We start from the raw sequence: 19,822 nt of genomic DNA, 5'->3' as shown, positions 1-19,822 counted from the left end.
TCTACTTATTCGAAAAAAATTTATATCAATTTATTAGTCATTTATTTACGGCTAAATTATATCTTAACGATATAGGCCTGTGGAGAAATGCTCTGATTTCTATGTGTAGCCAACGCTCATGAAGGATATCTACTTCTCAACGAATACTCTGCCTTTTTAGCTTTCTGTTTTTCAAATAGCTTTCTATAATTTTCGCGGCGTATTCCATCCATATGGTCGATTTTGTCATAGAGCTGCATGAAGAACTCCTTCCATCATTCGAGATGCTCATAGTATCACCTTACAATGGTCTGCCTATTGAAGGAGTTGCGCCTACCGCTCAATCCCTTAAGTATTTGGTACAATGTTTGATATTCATGTTTCAGTGCAGCAACTTCGAAATTGTCGGCCACTACTCCAATAAGCTTCTTTTTCTAGTCTTTGGTTTTGTCTAAACTCTCTATTTGATTTACAGTATTTCTCGAGATAGATTAGTTTTACACGCTTTCACTCTTCTAACATGTCAATTTAAAAATCCTCGGTCTGACACATAAATGGCGCTACTAGAATTAAATTCATATGTTTTTTAGTTAGCCCTAACCCTAAAAAATGCGTGTATAAATTTGACAGCTGTCGGATCATTAGTTTGTAAATTATAACATTTTGAATGAAGCAACTTCTGTTATTGTGAAAAAAATGGATAAAATGGAATTTCGCTTGTTGATAAAATATTGGTTTTTGAAGGGAAAAAATACAGTTGAAGCAAAAACTTGGCTTGATGCCAAGTTTTCGAACACTGCCCCAGAAAAATCAACCATCATGGATTGGTATGCTAAGTTTAGATATGGTGAAATGAGCACCGAAGACGGTGAATGCTGTGGACGCCCAAAAGAGGTTGCTACCGACGAAAACATTTAAAAAATCGAAAAAATTATTTTGAATCACCGTAAATTTAAACTGAATGAAATAGCAGACACTCTGAAGATATCAACTGAACATGTACAACATATTATACACGAATATTTGGGTATGAGAAAGCTCTGTGCAAAGTAGGTGCCGCGCGAACTCGCTTTTGACCAAAAACAACGACGAGTTGATGATTCGCAGCAGTGTTTGAATATGATCAAGCACAATAAACCCGAGTTTTTGCATCGATATCTGACAATGGTTGAAACATGGCTCCATCATTTCACTCCGAAGCCCAATCGACAGTCATCCGAGTGGACTGCACACGATGGACCCGATCCAAAGCGTGGGAAAACGCAACAGTCAGCTGGCAGGGTTATGGCGTCTGTAATTTGGGATGCGCATGGGACAATTTTTATTGACTACCTTGAAAAAAGAGGGACCATATACAGCGACTATGACATGGCATTAATGGACCGTTTGGAGTAAGAAATCGCAGAAAAACGGCCGCATTTGAAGAAAAAGAAAGAGCTGCTTCATCAAGACAATGCACAGTTTCACAAGTCAGTGAAAACGATGGCAAAAATCCATGAATTGGGTTTCGAAATGCTTCCTCATCCACCGTATTCTCCAGATCTGCCATTTCCTGTTTTCAGAACTGGAAAGAATGCTCTCCGGGAATAAATTTTCGTCTAATGAAGAGGTGATCGTCGAAAGTGAGGCCTATTTTGAAGTAAAGGACAAATCGTACTACAAAAATGGTATCGAAAAGTTGGAGAGTCGCTATAATCAGTTTATCACCCTTGAAGGGAATTCTGTTAAATAAAAAAACTAATTTTATCAAAAAATGTGTTTCGCTATGGTAGGCCGGGGACTTTTCAATTGACCTGTTACGATCCCTAGACACTCTCATTCGAAAAAGCTTTAACAATGAACAGTCTCAATTGAATTCAAAAAATAAAACATTTAAAGCCCACATAAAAGAAAATCCTCATAAATTTCTTTAAAAGTATAGATTGGAAAACAAATACTACAACACTAAAATTATATTATGCAGATCTTACATTTCTTATTAATGAATGAAAATTCATTATTATTTATATTGTATTTCTCCTAATTGGCTAGGGTAATATTTTTATGATTTTCAAATGTTTAAGAAATAAATAAAGTTCTAAATAAATAATTTCCTGAACAACCTAAATATCGAATTTCGTATCGAATCGAACATAAGTGCAATCTTAAAGAGTTGTGCAATTCCTTTTAATTGAAATCATTATATGACCCTAATGCAACACTCATGCAAACGTGAAAATAACTCTTATAAAATCTAAAACACTGTCTGATATTCCAAGAAAATAATTGATTACCAACTCATAATACAACAAAAATTTTAGGATATTAAAAAAATTATACTTTATTTCACTTATCATGTGCCAATGTTTCAAAGTTGCATATATATATCTACACTCATTTTTTTTTATTTTTTCACATATAAAGCTTTTTGGATACATTATATTGTAATGTATATTTTTAGGTACTTATTAGTCATATATTTTTATATCAGAATTTAACGGCTGTATCTTTGACAGCCAGGGCAAAACATGGAGAGCTTCCTTTGCCAATACCAATAATACAAAGTAAAAAGCCTGATCTGAAATCACATGTTATTATAGTAGCTGGAATGTCGAAGGTAATAATACGACGTTTTTAGTTAATTATTTTTTGGCGTCAAATGGAATTCGACAAGTCAAATGGATCGCACATATATAATTTTTTCTAAATTTTATTGTACGATTTTTAATTTACTAATATATATTAGAATAATAATTTTATTTTGTTTCGTTTTTATTTGTGCAGACTAATTTGGACATATATAGGAAATAATACGATATAGATTAGTTTTATATATATATATATATATATATATATATATATGTATGTATATTAAAGTCTCCTTTTACCAACTATGGGGCTGAACTGGGCCTAAAGTTTAACGTGAGCTCCGATCCACGGTCCTCAGCATTAAGCCTACCGACTGGCTAGTGACCAATTTTAGAAATCATCCCAGAAGACATCCGGTCTTACACAGCCTGGTTACTGGCGTGACTGGGATCATTTTCCTTGTCGTATTTTACACTCTTGCCTAAAACATTCACAAATTTTAAACAATCACAAACATAAATTTACGACCATGCCCCAGCAGTATTCGAACCCGCGGCTATCGCAACAGTAGGAGGACCGTCCCATCGCCTTTGCCACCAAGCCGGCTATAGATTAGTTTAATTTGTTTATGATTGATGTCTATCTAACCAAAAATATATTTCGCTTGTTTTTATATTTACGCTGGCAAATCAAATCATTTTGAGGATTAGCTACAAGCGGTTTGACAGGATAACATGCATTTTGTTCTCTCAAAAGAATCAATTTTGTACAAATAAATATATTATGGTCCACTCATTTTTAAACAGACCTATAAAGGCCTTTACAAATTTGTAATTAATATTTATTTGAGTTAATCACTAATCACTATTTATGGTACATTGAAAATAAAAAACATAGATATATAATTTTGGGGAAAAAATAATTTCATGTTTTTCATATTTTTAAACAAATTGTTCCACATACATTTCAAACGTATATCGTTGGTATATGGGGCGCTTTAACCGATGTCCTATCGACATCCACATTACGTTTATGGTAAAACTATAATTCCATTACCAAAGAAGTTCTCTGAGATTTCTGGACAAAAAACTCATACAAGCAATTTTTACAGTCGTCTCTTGAGGCCTGCATTACATCATTATGAAAATTTTGCTGAGACCACTAAAAATCAGTAGTTAAACGGGGCATGGCTGCATTTAAACTTCCCAATCAATCTTTTTCAATTTTTGACCGAGTCACTAAATATATAGCCTATCCAAAGTAGCGGTGAACCTACGTTATTTCAATTTATGAGGTAAAAACGTCGCAATGTTGTCGCATCATCCCTGATTTTTGGAATATTTTGGATTAGACAAATAACAAATTATTAAAACATTAAAATTTAATCTAATTAAAATAATGAATAATTGTGATTTTCTTCCAAAGAGCCAATAGATCTACGGTCTGATTGTAAGTGAACTGCACATGCACAGATTTACTTTCATTGATTATTATTTTCCAAGCTTGTGTCCAATTATTTATATTGTCACTTGTCTGTTGTAATATTCGTGCGGCTTCTTCACTATTTTCTCCGACAGCTATAATCGTAGTATCATCAGCAAATATAGCCATTGTAATATTCTTCATTTGTGGTATATCACAAGTGTAGAGTAGATAAAGCATTGGCCCTAGTACACTTCTTGTGGCACACCTGCTTTAGCTTCTTTTATTGTAAAGTAAGTTTCTTCTTGTTTAACTCTAAATATTCTGGCTGTAATGTACGATTTTAGTAGTTCGGTTTGTTGTTTTGGTAATAATTTCTGTAGTTTATGAACAAGGCCTTCATGATGAACCTTATCGAAGGCTTGTGAATCACTGAATTCTCCCTAATGCATTAACCATATCTACAAAACAGTTAGCATTCATCACCTCATACATTCTAACCAATTGCTGATATATAATACTGAACAATTACACACATATTTATGCACATAAATCGTTCACACTCTACAATACAGCTTCCTACAGTTATCGTATATTAATTATATATTCACCTTTAGTTATTTCCACTCTCATCACCCTGTCTTGGAAATTGTCAGCATTCAATCATAATACCACATCAGAAAGTTTAATTCAACGGAATAACTAAACTGGCAATATCTAATCCATCTAACTTTTGTTCACGATCTCATCTTCTGTTAATTTCTTCTTCAAATAGTCCATCCAAACCAAAGGTGTTACTAACCATTCCAACTCAACAATTCTAAGAAAAACAAGAACCATATATCTGCAGTGAATAAATGTTATTACTAATAATACCTAATCAATTGATATTCCAACGTTTACATATTTCCATCAACTTTTATTGTCTTAACACATTTTATTATCATCTTGCCATGAGCGACCCAATGTCCCATTCTGAAATGTCTCATCTAAATACACAAATTGAAATAATAAGACTTCCTTGATTTTATTATCTGCTTTTAAGAATAGTATTCTTTTAAAAACAATGTCTTGAAGTTCCATTAGACCTTTTCGTGGGTTATCTTTACACCATTTAAATCTTGTATTACTTAACAGAATACGACGGGATGTTCTACATTCCTCAAAGACCATATCTCATAGCTCGAAATTATCAATGGATACTTTCCAAACAGTTTCCTTTGTGTTAAATTTTGATAATATTGAAAAAAACTACTCACTGTTTTTATACATTTCATATATTTGGTCTCTGATAGAGTTAACATCCAGCTGATTTGATTCGTCACCCGCTTCGTATGAGGACAGTTTCTTTTCGGTGAATTCATTTTTTGAGATATTTTAATGTCGTGCCCAAAGCAATATTCAGTGCAGCTGCCACACGATAAAAAATATTTTCAAAAAAAAAACCATTATAGCTTAATATTTAACGGTAAATATATTTACCTCTCTAACGAATTTTACTGGCAAGAAAGGGTCTCCATTATCTCATTCCTGTCGGAAGTAACTGATTAGAGACACAATCTGTTCTGTATGCAGCGGTTTGCAATATATCGAACACAAGCAAAGCGTTGAAACAACGTTTGCTGATTTATAACCTGTAATTGTTATAACTAATATTTTGAAGAATTTTGCAGATATTTGAAAACCAAACTTTTGCAGGATCATTTATTGGCGTTTTCGAACGTATCAGACAGCATTATATCTCTTTTTAACTGTAATAAAATGAAGAGGAAAATATTGTCTGATTCTAAAACGAAATTACAAATTGCGACAGGCAATACATTAAACATCTTAATGACGTAAGTTCACTGCTTCTTTGGATAGACTATATAGTGTTGTCGTGATAGAAGACAATACATTTTCTATTCATTGGTTCTGGTATTTTCTTTTAATCTGTCGCATTGGTGACACCGACCATTTAACCATCACCTAAAATGGAGGTAATACGGACTTTGCAACCATTCTTAAAGCTTCTCCAGGCTTTGATCATGACATTTTTCGTACATTAATATATTACGTGATCCACTTTTCATCACCCGTAATAATTCGTTTCAAAAATAGCTCTATTTTTTTCGTTTCAGCACTGCAAACTTTTTTCTGTTAATTCATGTGGAAGTTAAGTGTCGAACTCCTTTTATACCTCCTTGTTAACTAAGTATTACTAGGTATGCGATTACTAGGTATTTTATATGCGGTATATTTCCCCAACATTATATTATTAAAAAAAAACTTATTTGCAGTAAATGAAAAAAAAATATCTACAAATTGTTTAAAAAATATGAAGTAACTAAATGCAAATAAATATTGACATTTACGTTAAAATTAAACAAAATAATTATTTTTAAAAAATCGTTGACGGCACTTTTCTTTGATATAAATATAAACACTAAAATTCCTAACAAGTGGTGCTTCATTTGCTTGCTTTTAGAAGAGATAGATACTTATGTTGTTTACATTCTAGCACACATGAAATTTCGCGAAATCAATTCACAGTCCTATTATAATTATTTTTATATTTTAACACCTTTATGCTGCAGCCCGAAGATTTGAATGAAGCTGACAGTAACGCAGTAGCTGAAAACAGTGTTCCTAACAACCTACGGAATAGAAAACGTTTGGGAAACTTCATGCTGGCGATGGCCATTTGTTTTGTCTGCATGTGGACCCCCTACACATTCTGTCAGCTTTTTAATATTATCTTAGAAGGTGGAGTAGATAATGATTTCTTCGAATTTACCAGATGTATTGCCCTACTACATTCAAGCATAAATCCATTGCTATCGATAGCCAGCATGGATGGAGACTGGAATAAAAGTAAGTATTCATATTATTTTAAGTGTTGTTTTACAAGCATCAATTTAACCTGTTGTTTATTATTAAATTGATAATGTCAAACCGCCATGGCAAATTACAAGACTGAACAATACATCCACATAATAAAACGCTGTTATGAGCTGAATTACACTACATCCTAATAAACATAATTACGTCACAACGTTAATCTACACAAGACTCGATAGGATTCAAAAAATATTATTTGGTCCTGATATTGAGTGACCACATGTCACACAGTGGACGTCACAATGGATATTTTACATGAACAATTTGAGGCTGTGATACTTTCTAATATATGTCGAAAATTGGTAATAAATAAAAATTGTGCCAGTTAATCCCGTCAAGCTTTTTCTTGTGGACTTTTCTGAACTGGCGCCTTTAAAATTCCTGGCGTTCCAAAACAAATTGCTCTATGAAATAGAATTGTTAAAAATTAGGCTCAATATTATATTCTATATATAATTACAAGCATGAGCCTTTCAAATAGAAACATTATATCGTAATAATAGCTTTCTTAAAAATTCCTATAGATTCCTTTAATAATGGAGTAAATTCCATTTCTGTAGTTTTAATTCCAAAACCTGTCTCCTTCGACAAACAGAAATCTTGATAGAGATCACACAATTCAAATTAACTCAGTCTTGGTTGGCGTATAGAAACAGTATTAAATCCTTCTTCCCCCTGTGTTTTTGTCTTTGCAGAACATCCCCATAATTGAACTCCGTATGTCCATATAAGTTTCAGTATTTGCTTATATAATAGCAATTTATTATGAACTGATAACTGTAATTTTCTTCCAATTAGCCAATACATCTTCCTATATTTCAATTCCAGTTATATTCTTTTCTTCTTCGTATGTTCATATGAGATTTTTAGCGTTGTTGCTGTATGGAATGATAGTATTATTTAATGTTATTGGTGCTTGTACGGTCTGATTGTAGGTGAACTGCACATACACAGATTTACTTTCATTGATTATTATTTTCCAAGCTTGTGTCCAATTATTTATATTGTCACTTGTCTGTTGTAATTTTCGTACGGCTTCTTCACTATTTTCTCCGACAGCTATATTCGCAGTATCATCAGCAAATGTAGCCATGGTAATATTCTCGATTTGTAGTATATCACAACTGTAGAGTAGATAAAGCATTGGCCCTAGTACACTTCTTGTGGTACACCTGCTTTATCTTCTTTTATTGTGGAGTAAGCTTCTTCTTGTTTAACTCTAAATATTCGGGCTGTAATGTACGATTTTATTAGTTCGGTTTGTTGTTTTGGTAATATTTTCTGTAGTTTATGACCAAGGCCTTCATGCCAAACCTTATCGAAGGCTTGTGCTACATTTAAAGATATAGCTGCACACAATTTTTTATTTTCGTAGGCTTTTTCAACAATACGTATTATTCTCTGGACCTGGTCAATTGTTGAATGTTTGTTAATAAACCCAAACTAAGTATTGGTAGTAGGTTTTTTCTCTCTATAATCGGTTTTATTCTTTTCAATAGGAATTTTAGGCCTTATGCCGTTTGGTGACTTTCCATGTTTTGGGATCATTACAATTTCCGCCTTCTTCCAAATACCTGGGATATGTTATAATCTAATTGCTGTATTGATCAAGTTGTTGAGTTTTATAATTCCCTTCTTTGGTAGTTTTTGCAGTAATTCTCCTGTTATTAAATCATAGCCTGGTGATTTCCTTGGGTGGTATTAAAGTATCTTATGTGATTGTGTTTATAAAAAAGCATGTAGAGGATCACTTCAATAAATAAGCTCCTTTACACTTATAAATTAGAACTTAGAATTGTTCGATTGGAACGCGTAGATACTCAGGATACCCTGCCACTTTTGATCATGTTTATTGTGGGTTCCAGAATGATCTAGCGCTAAATAAGTTTGTCGGAAAGGTAATAGGGGGCACCGACAATGGTACTCAACATATTTTCTGGAACCTCTTCGACACCATCATGCAATAGATTTACCTTATTATTTAAGGATAATTTCCATTTAGGCACAATAATCCAATACCTCTGGGTAGTCTAAGCTCTTCGATTCCCGTTTAGTTTTAAGTTCTTTACGCTTTGTTAATATATGTATTTACCAAGTCAAGCGTCGATCCAAATACATTCCACCAGATACAGAGTTCATAATTATTTATATTTTGTCGGAGACAAATTCTTCTACACAATGTAGACGTCACGCAAATATATTTTCTCATTCGCCTTAATACGCTAGGTTTTCAACCACAATTGGATTTTGATGAAATTAATTTGTATGTTCCTTGTGGCCGATATTGGATCCCACTACCAAATCTTATAGTGTTATCTTGATATATTTTCTTTTCAAAAACTTTGGATGCATCAGATAACAGATTTTTTTTTAGATATATAGGTACAAACTGGTACATTCATATAGCCAATATTTTTAAACTCGAAATATTTTGACTGTTGAGCAGTGAAATAGAAATATGGTTATTAAATTGTAACAAGTAACTTGTGACGCTTGATTGTTTGAAAATACCATTGTAAATTATATTGGTTTAAAATATTTAATCCGATTCATTATTTACAACATGTTGTTAAGTATAACCCCTATAAATTACCGTTTATCTTAACTAGCGGTAACTAACAGGAACAAAGGACAGCTATAAAGTTGATTTAGGTTTATTAAAATCGCATTAAAACGTATTAAAAACAATATAAGTGTCAATAAAGTGTCAAGTTGATAAGGCCACGAAATATTGCGTCTAAACTAATATTTATTTAGGCCCTCAAGATACTGCGGTTTTTTAACAGTAAATTTGCTGGAGCTTTTTACGTTTGAATCGACGAAAGACCATTAAACCTGGTATGTTCCATTTTAATCGTTGACCTTATGCTATTTTTCAAGTCTAATGGCTACTATTAGTTTAAATTTTTTTCCTCGAGCATCTGAGATCAGTAACTTCGCTATATTCTTTTCGAGGTAAATGTTCATCCACTAAGGGAATTTTACCGAAACTGAAACTATTGTTGTTTTAATGGTCATGCTTTGCTCTGAATAAATACCCACCATTATTTTAATACGGTTTGTCAAAATATTTATTATTTATGCAAATTTAATCTATCGCCTTTAGAACAGGCAAATTCTGAAATAAAATATTATACTTAGGCCAGCAGTACTTCTTAAAACATTTTTAAACGTATTTGCCTCTAAAACTTATATCGTCTGAACATGAATGCCCTGAAGTAATCAAATTTAGGGAAGAGAAACTAATCGAGCGGAACTATATCAGGTGAGTACCATGGTTGTTCGTTGAAGTTTATTGAAGTTTTAGCCAGGAATTCGTTGACTGAAAGCCTTGTGCGGCGGTAAGTTATTTCGCCACATTGGAAAGTGATGTAAGATAAACGTGTTTTTTCAACAAATCTGACCTTTTTCGACTCAAACTTAAATGGCGATTTTCAATCAAGTTGTTAATGACAGACCAGGATGAGGCCTGTCCCACTTATATGCAAATGTTTTTGATAAAATCGATTCATCGAAGCGCTGGGCCAAGGGTTACAGCAACATATTTAATTGCACAGCGCACGAAGTTTAATTTACAACACAAAATTTAAGACATTGTTCGATCTGTTTATTCTTTGTAATAATAACAATACGCATTTGAGCCGAACTCACAAGATCGAACACTGTAAACAAAGTAAATGGCAGATGACTAAAACATAGGATAAAACGTATTATGTTGTATTCTGTATTTGTTTAGTAGAAAATACAGCTAAATAACTGTATACGTATTTCCCTCTATGTAACTTTACCGATCGACAGTTACACTTTTAGACAAAATTATTTTAAAAATGTAATTAAAAATACTTTTTAAATTTACAAATTAAGAAGTTATAAAAACAGATCAACTTATACAGATATTATAACTAGTTATTCACTATCTTCACATTTTTTCTGAGTATTGTTGTTAAAGTGCAGATCTAACATTTTAAATAAAATATTAATTTATGATCAACGTTATTATGGATGTAGTTCCACTGGTGCACCCCACATAAATTCAAAATACGACAAAGCTTTCACGCATAGCTTATTAATCCTAGTTCAAAGAGTTTTTATCTTTTTAATTTCCGGGTAAGTCTATTATTCTCAAGCTGTTTTAGTACGTCAACGTTTTTTTGGTACTTTTTCGCTAATTGTTTTATGAATAACTCGAATAATTTAGATATAGTTGGTAGCAGTTGGGGGATTTACTAGGTTTAGATATCATGATAATTTCTGCAATCTTCCATTGCAGGTCAATAGAAAAGCACCTCCACAACCTACCATAGTAAAACACATTTTTTGACGAAATTAGTTTTTTATTAAACATAATTCCCTTCAAGGGCGATACACTGATTATAGCGACCCTTCAACTTTTCGATACCATTTTCAATTTCGGCGATCACCTCTTCATTCGAAGAAAATTTCTTCCCAGAGAGCATTCTTTTGAGATCTGAGAACAGGAAATAGTCGCTGGGGGCAGATCTGGAGAATACGGTGGATTAAGAAGCAATTCGAAGCCCAATTCATGGATTTTTGCCATCGTTTTCACTGATTTGTGAAACGGTGCATTGTCTTGATGAAGCTCTTTCTTTTTCTTCAAATGCGGTCGTTTTTCGCCGATTTCGTCCTTCAAACGGTCCAATAACGCTATGTAATAGTCGCTGTTGATGGTCCTTCCTTTTTCAAGGTAGTCAATGAAAATTATTCCATGCACATCCCAAAACAGACGCCATAATCTTGCCAGCCAACTGTTGCATTTTCCCACGCTTTGGAGCGAGTTCATCTTGCGCAGTCAGTCCACTCGGATGACTGTCGATTGGACTTCGGAATGAAATGATGGAGCCATGTCTCATCCATTGTCCCATATCGATGCAAAAACTCGGGTTTATTACTCGAGTTAATAACTCGTCGTTGTTTTTGGTCAAAAGTGAGCTCGCGCGGCACCCACTTTACACAGAGCTTTCTCATACCCAAATATTCGTGAATATGATGTACATGTTCAGTTGATATCTTTAGAGTGTCTGCCATTTCATTCAATTTCAATTTACGGTAATTCAAATTCAAAATGTTTTCTTCGGTAACAACCTCTTTTGGGCGTCCACTTCCTTGAACTAAAATTTCAGCTACTATACTAAAAGAGTTATTTGGTTGTGTTCTTGATTATCTATCAGGTTATTAAAAACAAAGATAATTATTAAAAATACTGAAAAATAATAGACGTTATAAAAACTTTTAAAAGTTTAAAATAATTTAATTTATTTGCTATATAAAAAAAATATATTGATAAGTAGAGCAAATGTGCCGTATCTGAAACATGTAATTATTTAAGGAGCATTGCAGCAACAAATAATTACAGAACAAACCAATCTTACACAGTAGGGCAAAAAACAGTATTGGCAAAAACAATTTATACAAATATCGATATTACTATTTTACTGAACTAATATTCTTTAAAATGATTCTATTAGCATTAACCCTAAAAGAATTAAATTAAATTACTCAATTGTAGGAACTCTGTAAAGGATAAATCAGGCAGTAACTAAATAACTGACACAATAATATAAGTTCTTTAAACTGATAAAAAAAAGTGTATGAATATGAATGAACTGCTTTCAATAATTTGATTTCAATAAAAACTAACACTGATAACTAAAATTTAAGCTTTAGAATGCTTAAATCGATATTAATATATAATACTGATATATGATTGTAAATTGACAAAATTCAACGACTAATTTCAGAAAAAAAAACAGTCACAGTAAAGTCGTAGTGACTATTAATTGTAAAATAAGCACATATGTGTAATGTTGAAAATAAGCAAAGCTAAGTTCTTTTCTAATGCCTTTCAATGTTTGCAGTTGTAATGTAAGCTACAGTAAATGAAATAATGTAAAAATAAAAGACAATATTATACTTTCCATAACTATTTATCTAAAGAATGATTTACAGACATACTTGTAAACTTATAAAAACAAAAAATATCTATGAATTACACAATAAGCGATATTGGTCATAAGTTTGTGCTTTATCTTTTAATCCCTGGAACTTTTTTTTGATTTATTCGAATGATGCTACGTAGATTAACAATAGATTTTTAACGAAAGAAACAAAAAGTTGTTTTAACATAGATTTTAGTCGCCCATTATATTAATAAAGTCTACGTTATCTTAAATAATAATATATCAGCAGTTTTATATAGCCTTTTTAATAAAATCCAAAATACATTCTAAATTTGGCTAATATTCATTATTACTAAATATGAAAATAAGTTGTCATATTAGGTATTCAAATAGGTTTCTTACATTCAGCACAATAATAAATTTAAGTACTTTAAAATGGTCCAATCATATCCTAAGAGTGTATTATCTGAGCTGTCAACAACTTTCAAGTATTTATTATTTTCATCAGCATTACATTAGCAACACATAAAATTTAGAACCAAGTAAGTCAGTTTGATTTTGCTTCTATATATTGAAAATATCATCAAGTCAAATAAGACAAATGTGAGAAAATGTAAGAAGTTATCGGGACTAGTTTCAAAAGTTTAAGAGCTTAAATTATCTACATCTATATCCTTTAAAATTTATAAAAATCTACATAAAAATGAGAACGATCGTTCATTTCACGCCAGTAGCAATGCTGGGATGGTATCTAAGTTGATCACTCGATAAATTTAAATAACCGAGGAGCCAACATTAAGGAATCTATTCAATAAAAAAAATCCACATGCGTACATATATGGAAATATTTAATTCGTACTTTGTCTAGGAAGTACATCACCACTTACGAAAATACGAATATTGAATTAAATTTTGAATCCCCTCAAAAGAAGAGGCATTTTTTTAGTGTGTAATCCGTATGCTGCCTGAAATATGAGAAAATTATTATAAACAGTAGTTATTAATAAACAACAATTTGACTAAAATAAAATATACGAATTTTTCGAGAAAAAGCTTCTTAAAACATTTATATATTATTATTATTATGTATTATTTATACACCCTATATCTTATCGTTATCGAATTGGCTATTTGCTGAAGAAGATTTCGTTTCAATTTTGATTATTCTATTATCTTAATTTTCCCACTCTTACCTTAAACTTAATAATGTAGGAAACAAGATATCAAAAAATGGGGATTCGGAAAATTTATCGGTTTGTACAACAGATAAAAAAGAAAAATAAAGAACTTTATGACAGCTGAAAGTAGAGACGTGCCGGAAAAACGTAAACGTATAACAGACAGTTCGTTTGAATGTCGTCAAACTGGATCAAAGAGTTTATTTTTCCCGTATCGAGTTAATATTGAAATTTCTCCTGTTTTATTAAATTTCCACACCTATTTCTTGCATATATTAAAGACATACATCATATTTTAACATTTTTTGCGACATATAAGTGATCATATTTCACAATTATATAACTCATGTATATATATCATCAATTATATCATCTCATATCATATATCATGTTTTATCTCAGATAGAGAACATATAGTATTACTAGCACCTCAGTGGTTTCAAAATGTTCTTATTCTTCAAATAAAATTTTCTAAGTAAAATAAATATATATTTTCATCCTTACAAAAATTAAAACTTATATACATTCTCGGGCTTATTACCAATCAAACTAAACCAAAGCGCATTTAAGCCATCACAGTTCACAGTTAGTGTCACTTTGTTATAATTATTATTAGCACTAAGTAATAACAATGTATATTAACCATCTTAATTTCTTGTTCACGTTAGATTGTTCGATAAAAGATCTGAAACTTGAAGAACGAACCTGAACCTAAAACTATGTTACAGTCTAAATTCTAAACACAGTGTTTAATCCTTTCGACTGCTGAATATTCCATTGAACATTATCAATTCATTACTCATAAATTTTAAAACAGTCGAATACTGTAAAGTAAACTGCACCCAAATATGGTTTGATTATTTATAAATATTTGTCTCCTTACTGCTATTTATTCGAATCAACGTTAGAACCTAAATCTCTAGGACAATTTTTTAAAGAAATTCTGACATTTGCGCTTTATTATAAACTGAATGCCATAAACTTCACATTTCTCTTTATTAGATTTTTCTTTCTTTTTTGGAAATATAAAAGTCAAATATGACAAAAATTGCCATTGTATCCCTGTAAAATATGCGTAACATACTAAAAATTCTCATGAATATAACAACTACAGATAGCTGATATCAAGTATAAAGAGGAGTAAAAATTCTTAATTTAATTTCAAAATTTAATTAAATAATTAATTTCTCATTCATCTAATAAGTATTATAACACATTTTAAAATGTATCGGGTACAATTTGTAGTTGTACAACTCCTGATTAACCAGCTGATTATCCGAATAATATAACTATAGAAAAATACTGTATAATAATTTGCCCATGTTCTGTATATTGTTCTATTAACATTTACCGTCGAGTAAGATAAAAGAAAATTACTATATTACAGGCATTTTGTAAAGAATAAGGAAAAAAAAATAAAAATAAGTATTCTGGTCGTTATGATGGGTCTCCGACATTTTTATCGGTTTGTATAAAAGCTCTAGGAGGAAGAAGTAAAAGAAAAATAAGAGATAAACGTAGAGGTAGTGCGTAATGGAAAGAACGGAGAAGCGACTGATGGTTACGAAACTATATGAAATTGTTTATTTTCTGTTGCGGTTTATTAAATTTCAGCTGTACATGTTTTTGCTATACTTGTCATATACAGATATAGCAAATTTTAAATTCGCTTTTATTTAAATAAAAAGCATACATAAATATATATGTAAGGCATTTTTATAGTGAATTTTTAAAATAATAACGGACATATGGTACAATTGTTTTATTCAGCAAATATTGACGAATTTTCAAAAAAATATTATCGCCACGACAGTGTTGGCAAATAATACAAATTTATTTTCCAAATCGATACAAGCCGAACTAGAATTCACTGTAACTGCAAAAAATATTTGGCCTTGACAAAACCAAACTCGAAATCGTCATTTTTCTATCATATGAAAATCTGAATATTAATATAAAAATCTTTACTCTGACAAATATTTAATTTTTTTATTATTTAATTAATATATTGTTACTAGTCGTTTCCGTCTAACCTACAATTTATTTTTATGATAACTTAAATCTAGGTATATAACTAGGAGGACACATCGGCCCTATCTCAGTCTCTGGTGAAATAATGTTTATACATGTCACAGCTGAATTTTTTAATATATGCACCTCACTACACAACGCTACACAAGATCAGATGGTTTGATTCTTTTGAGTCTGTGTCCTGTTTTGGTGATATCCAATAGTTGTAATATTTCAATATTCGTATGAGAATGGAGTCTTTCCTCATGCCCCCTCGCAATTCTCTTGATTTCTTGACTGACTGTGGGTATCTGAAGGTCTCCATGTAGATAATCAGCCCTATAGTATTTGGGTGTACCCACAATACCTCTCACGACTTTGTTCTGAAAAATTTGTATTTTATTTATGTTACTCTTTGCAGAACATCCCCCATAATTGAACATCGTATGTCCATATAGTTTTCAGTATTTGTTTATATAATAGCAATTTATTATGTACTGGTAATTGTGATTTTCTTCCAATTAGCCAGTAAATTTTCCTATATTTCAATTCCAGTTCTTTTCTTTTCTTCTTTATATGTTCCTTCCAGCGAAGTTTTGTATCGAGATTCATTCCGAGATATTTAGCGTTGTTGCTATATGGAATGATAGTATTACTTAATGTTATGGGTGCTTGTTCAGTTTGTTTATATGTGAACTGCACATGTACAGATTTACTTTCATTAATTCTTATTTTCCAAGCTTGTGTCCAATTATTTATATTGTCACTTCCCTGTTGTAATTTTCGTGAGGCTTCTTCACTATTGTCTCCGACAGCTATAATCGCAAATGTAGCTATCGTAATATTTTCCGTTTGTGGTATATCACAAGTGTAGAGTAGATAAAGCATTGGTCCCAGTACACTTACTTGTGGTACACCTGCTTTAGATTCTTTTATTGTAGAGTAAGCTTCTTATTGTTTGACTCTAAACATTCTGGTTGTAATATATGATTTTAATAGTTCGGTGTGTTGTTTGGGTAGCATTTTCTGTAGCTTATGAATAAAGCCTTCATGCCAAACCTTATCGAAAGCTTGTGCTACATCTAAAAATATAGCCGAGCATATTGGTAAATATTTAATAACAATATTAATATTAATCTGATATAACCTCTGCTTTTATAAAGACTATTTCCATATTATATAATTTCCTTTCAGTTAAAGAATTCGTAAGACATCGCAAGCGCTAAGAAACTATTCTGTGATCAACTCTTGATCATTTTACCATCTTTTATTTACAACAGTTTTCCATATATTCAGACAGGGCCTTTCCACAAATAATTTCATTATGTCTTAGAGTTTCTGGATCGAAAAGGTCCAAAGGCTTGCCGAACAAGACTTTTAAATTGTTTAACATAATCTTTAAAACCAACATCGTCCTTTGTTTCAAGAGAAAAGTTTTTCATTTATTGTATCTGTTTTGTCTTATAGGGGATTTATAGTATTTGTTTTTTACCATCAACTTTTACATAACTTCGTTATCAAGCTTTTTAAAATTTTAATAAGGGACCTAATAAATGTCAAATAACTCATAAATAACAACAACATAAAAGCACTTCTTTTTAATCTCATTTAATTAAACCAAATTAAAAATATATTAATAATTAATATTTTTCCTTTGATTCTAATGTTTGTGTATTTATAATAAGATTATTGCATAAATTTGGTAAATCAAAATCAAAAGACCTTTCCTTCTTGCATAATTTTGATTAAATATTAATAAAAATTAAGATGATATGATAAAACACCTCTAAAAGCAATATGTAAAATGAAATGAACAGAAAAATAAAAATATGAAACAAAATTTTCTTTTAAAACCTTTATAGCATTTAATTGATATGTTAATATCTTAAGAGCTTTAAGAATATGTATCTCGTAAGTCTAAAAATTGCTTAGAATTATGAAACCGGATTGGCATGATTGACAGTAATTTCGGTTTTATTATGCTTACTTTTGTAGATTACTGTATCCTTTTAACAGTCTAATAAATAATTTATTATTTACGTAAAAGTGTACTCATACCATCTCAATATTATGTAATTTTAAGTCAAATACATAAAAAGTTTTTTTAAATATACTCTATATAAGTCTAATGTTTACCAGTTAGGATTTATTTTGACTTAGCCTACTGCTTAACGTGGGCTTCATCCACGGATCTCGATATGGAGCCTACCGAATTTCCAGTCACAAACTTAGAGGCCATCCCAGAAAACCTCTGGTCTTACCCAGCCCGGTTACTGGCGTGACTAAAATTCTTTGTCGGATGTTACTCTGTTACCTAGAGACATTTACAATTACAATCACAAATATAAAATGCATCTATGTCCTGCGGGATTCGAACACGCGACTATTACAGCAGTAGGTCCTCTCACTTTAACCAAGTGTGGAAATAAAACGAGCAAATTTAATTTTGTTTACGAAATGAGTAATGTTTTTTATAAAATCAAAATTTTAATGTAAAAAATTATGTGTGCAAATTATTTTCTTGTCTAATGCCTAAAAATCTATTCAACAGTCAACAAATGTACATCATAAAATTAGGTTTTCATACATTTCACAGACAAAAACCAGAAAGTTTAATGTTGGAAATCTAGTTTAACACATTTTTACTTAGGACAGACTTCTGGTTATTATAGTGATTAAAAAACTTAAAATAATAATAAAATCAAATTAAAATACTGTCCTTATAATATATTAAATATAAAATTTATTTCATACAGTAACTCTATGTACAAAACTATATTTTTTTGGTGTTATTAGTTAAATAAAGAACATAATGATCTTTGAGGGATTATAACTTTAACTTAATTATAATGAGAGTTTTTTCAGAGGAAGTTTATACATAAAGTAAACCAAACAGAAAACATAATTAAATCCACGTCTACACACTTCAAAAATACAACCACTTAGGGGCAATATTCAAAGACTCGGTTATCAATCGAAGCTGGCAAATTTCCGCGGCATAACAAAGCATAATAATTTTAACAAAGGTTGTCGAATGAGTATCTGGAAATGAAAATAAAAAGCGATTTGTAGTTTTAAAAATAACTTATTGCTGAGTATAATTTATTTTTTCCTTGATGAAAATTGATTTCCATCCAAGAATTTTTTTAGATGATGCATTGTGGTACGCCCAAGGTTATATCTATAGTGATAATTCAAAACAAAATATCTTTAGTATTTTTTAAAATGGTACTTGAATATATTTTCACTCGTTTCATATCATTACTGAACCCTTAAGAGTTTTAAATTATGTAATATATAATAATCACGAAAGTTGAAATATTTTCTTCACCCAACAACGACGATATTTTCTACTGTTGTTATTTTGACGATTTCATTAAATTTTTTCAACACAAAATATAGTGTTCTAAGTTATTTTAAGTATTTTTTGCAGGCACCTTCGCAGCTTGTCGAGGTTTAGATCACCTCAACGAACACAAATCGCCATCGTCAACTAATGAGGATGCATTAGGACCATTCAATCCACGTTTTGTAAAGCCAAGCAAAAAAGCAAACTACAATCGTCGTTCATCTTCTGTACTAATCTATTAAACTCTGTGATTTCTATACAAATAAATATATCTCTACTGTTCTCTTGACGCAAAACTTAATAAATGTTATATTTTATATAAATCTTAGATCTAACAAAAATAATTGTTTTATATATAGCGCACTAGAAGTCGCTATGATCAATTAAAAATCTGCTCTTATTTTAGGCCTGTCATCTTGTTAATAACACGTTTTATTAAGGTTTTACATTGTTTTTATTTATCAAAACAAAACGCTCATTGTTCTAAATATATTTTTCTGAAATTTAAATTAACGTAA

At 31.0% G+C, this 19,822-nt stretch overlaps 1 protein-coding gene across 1 annotated transcript; it reads left to right on the top strand.

The window, feature by feature from the left end:
- Positions 1–212: 212 nt before the first annotated feature.
- On the top strand, positions 213–19,588 carry LOC143197485 (uncharacterized). Its single transcript, XM_076406023.1, has 4 exons — positions 213–338; positions 2,420–2,575; positions 6,546–6,822; positions 19,389–19,588. The coding sequence occupies exons 1-4, from the start codon at positions 213–215 to the stop codon at positions 19,544–19,546; spliced, it is 717 nt and encodes a 238-aa protein (XP_076262138.1). The 3' UTR covers positions 19,547–19,588.
- The last annotated feature ends 234 nt before the right edge of the window (positions 19,589–19,822 follow it).

The sequence above is a fragment of the Rhynchophorus ferrugineus genome, unplaced genomic scaffold (genome assembly GCF_030347505.1).
Source record: "Rhynchophorus ferrugineus isolate W39M unplaced genomic scaffold, kcgeb_rfMv2 rfM5, whole genome shotgun sequence".
In the NCBI taxonomy this organism is placed as follows: domain Eukaryota; kingdom Metazoa; phylum Arthropoda; class Insecta; order Coleoptera; family Curculionidae; genus Rhynchophorus; species Rhynchophorus ferrugineus.
This window is presented reverse-complemented; position numbering and strand designations above follow the sequence as displayed.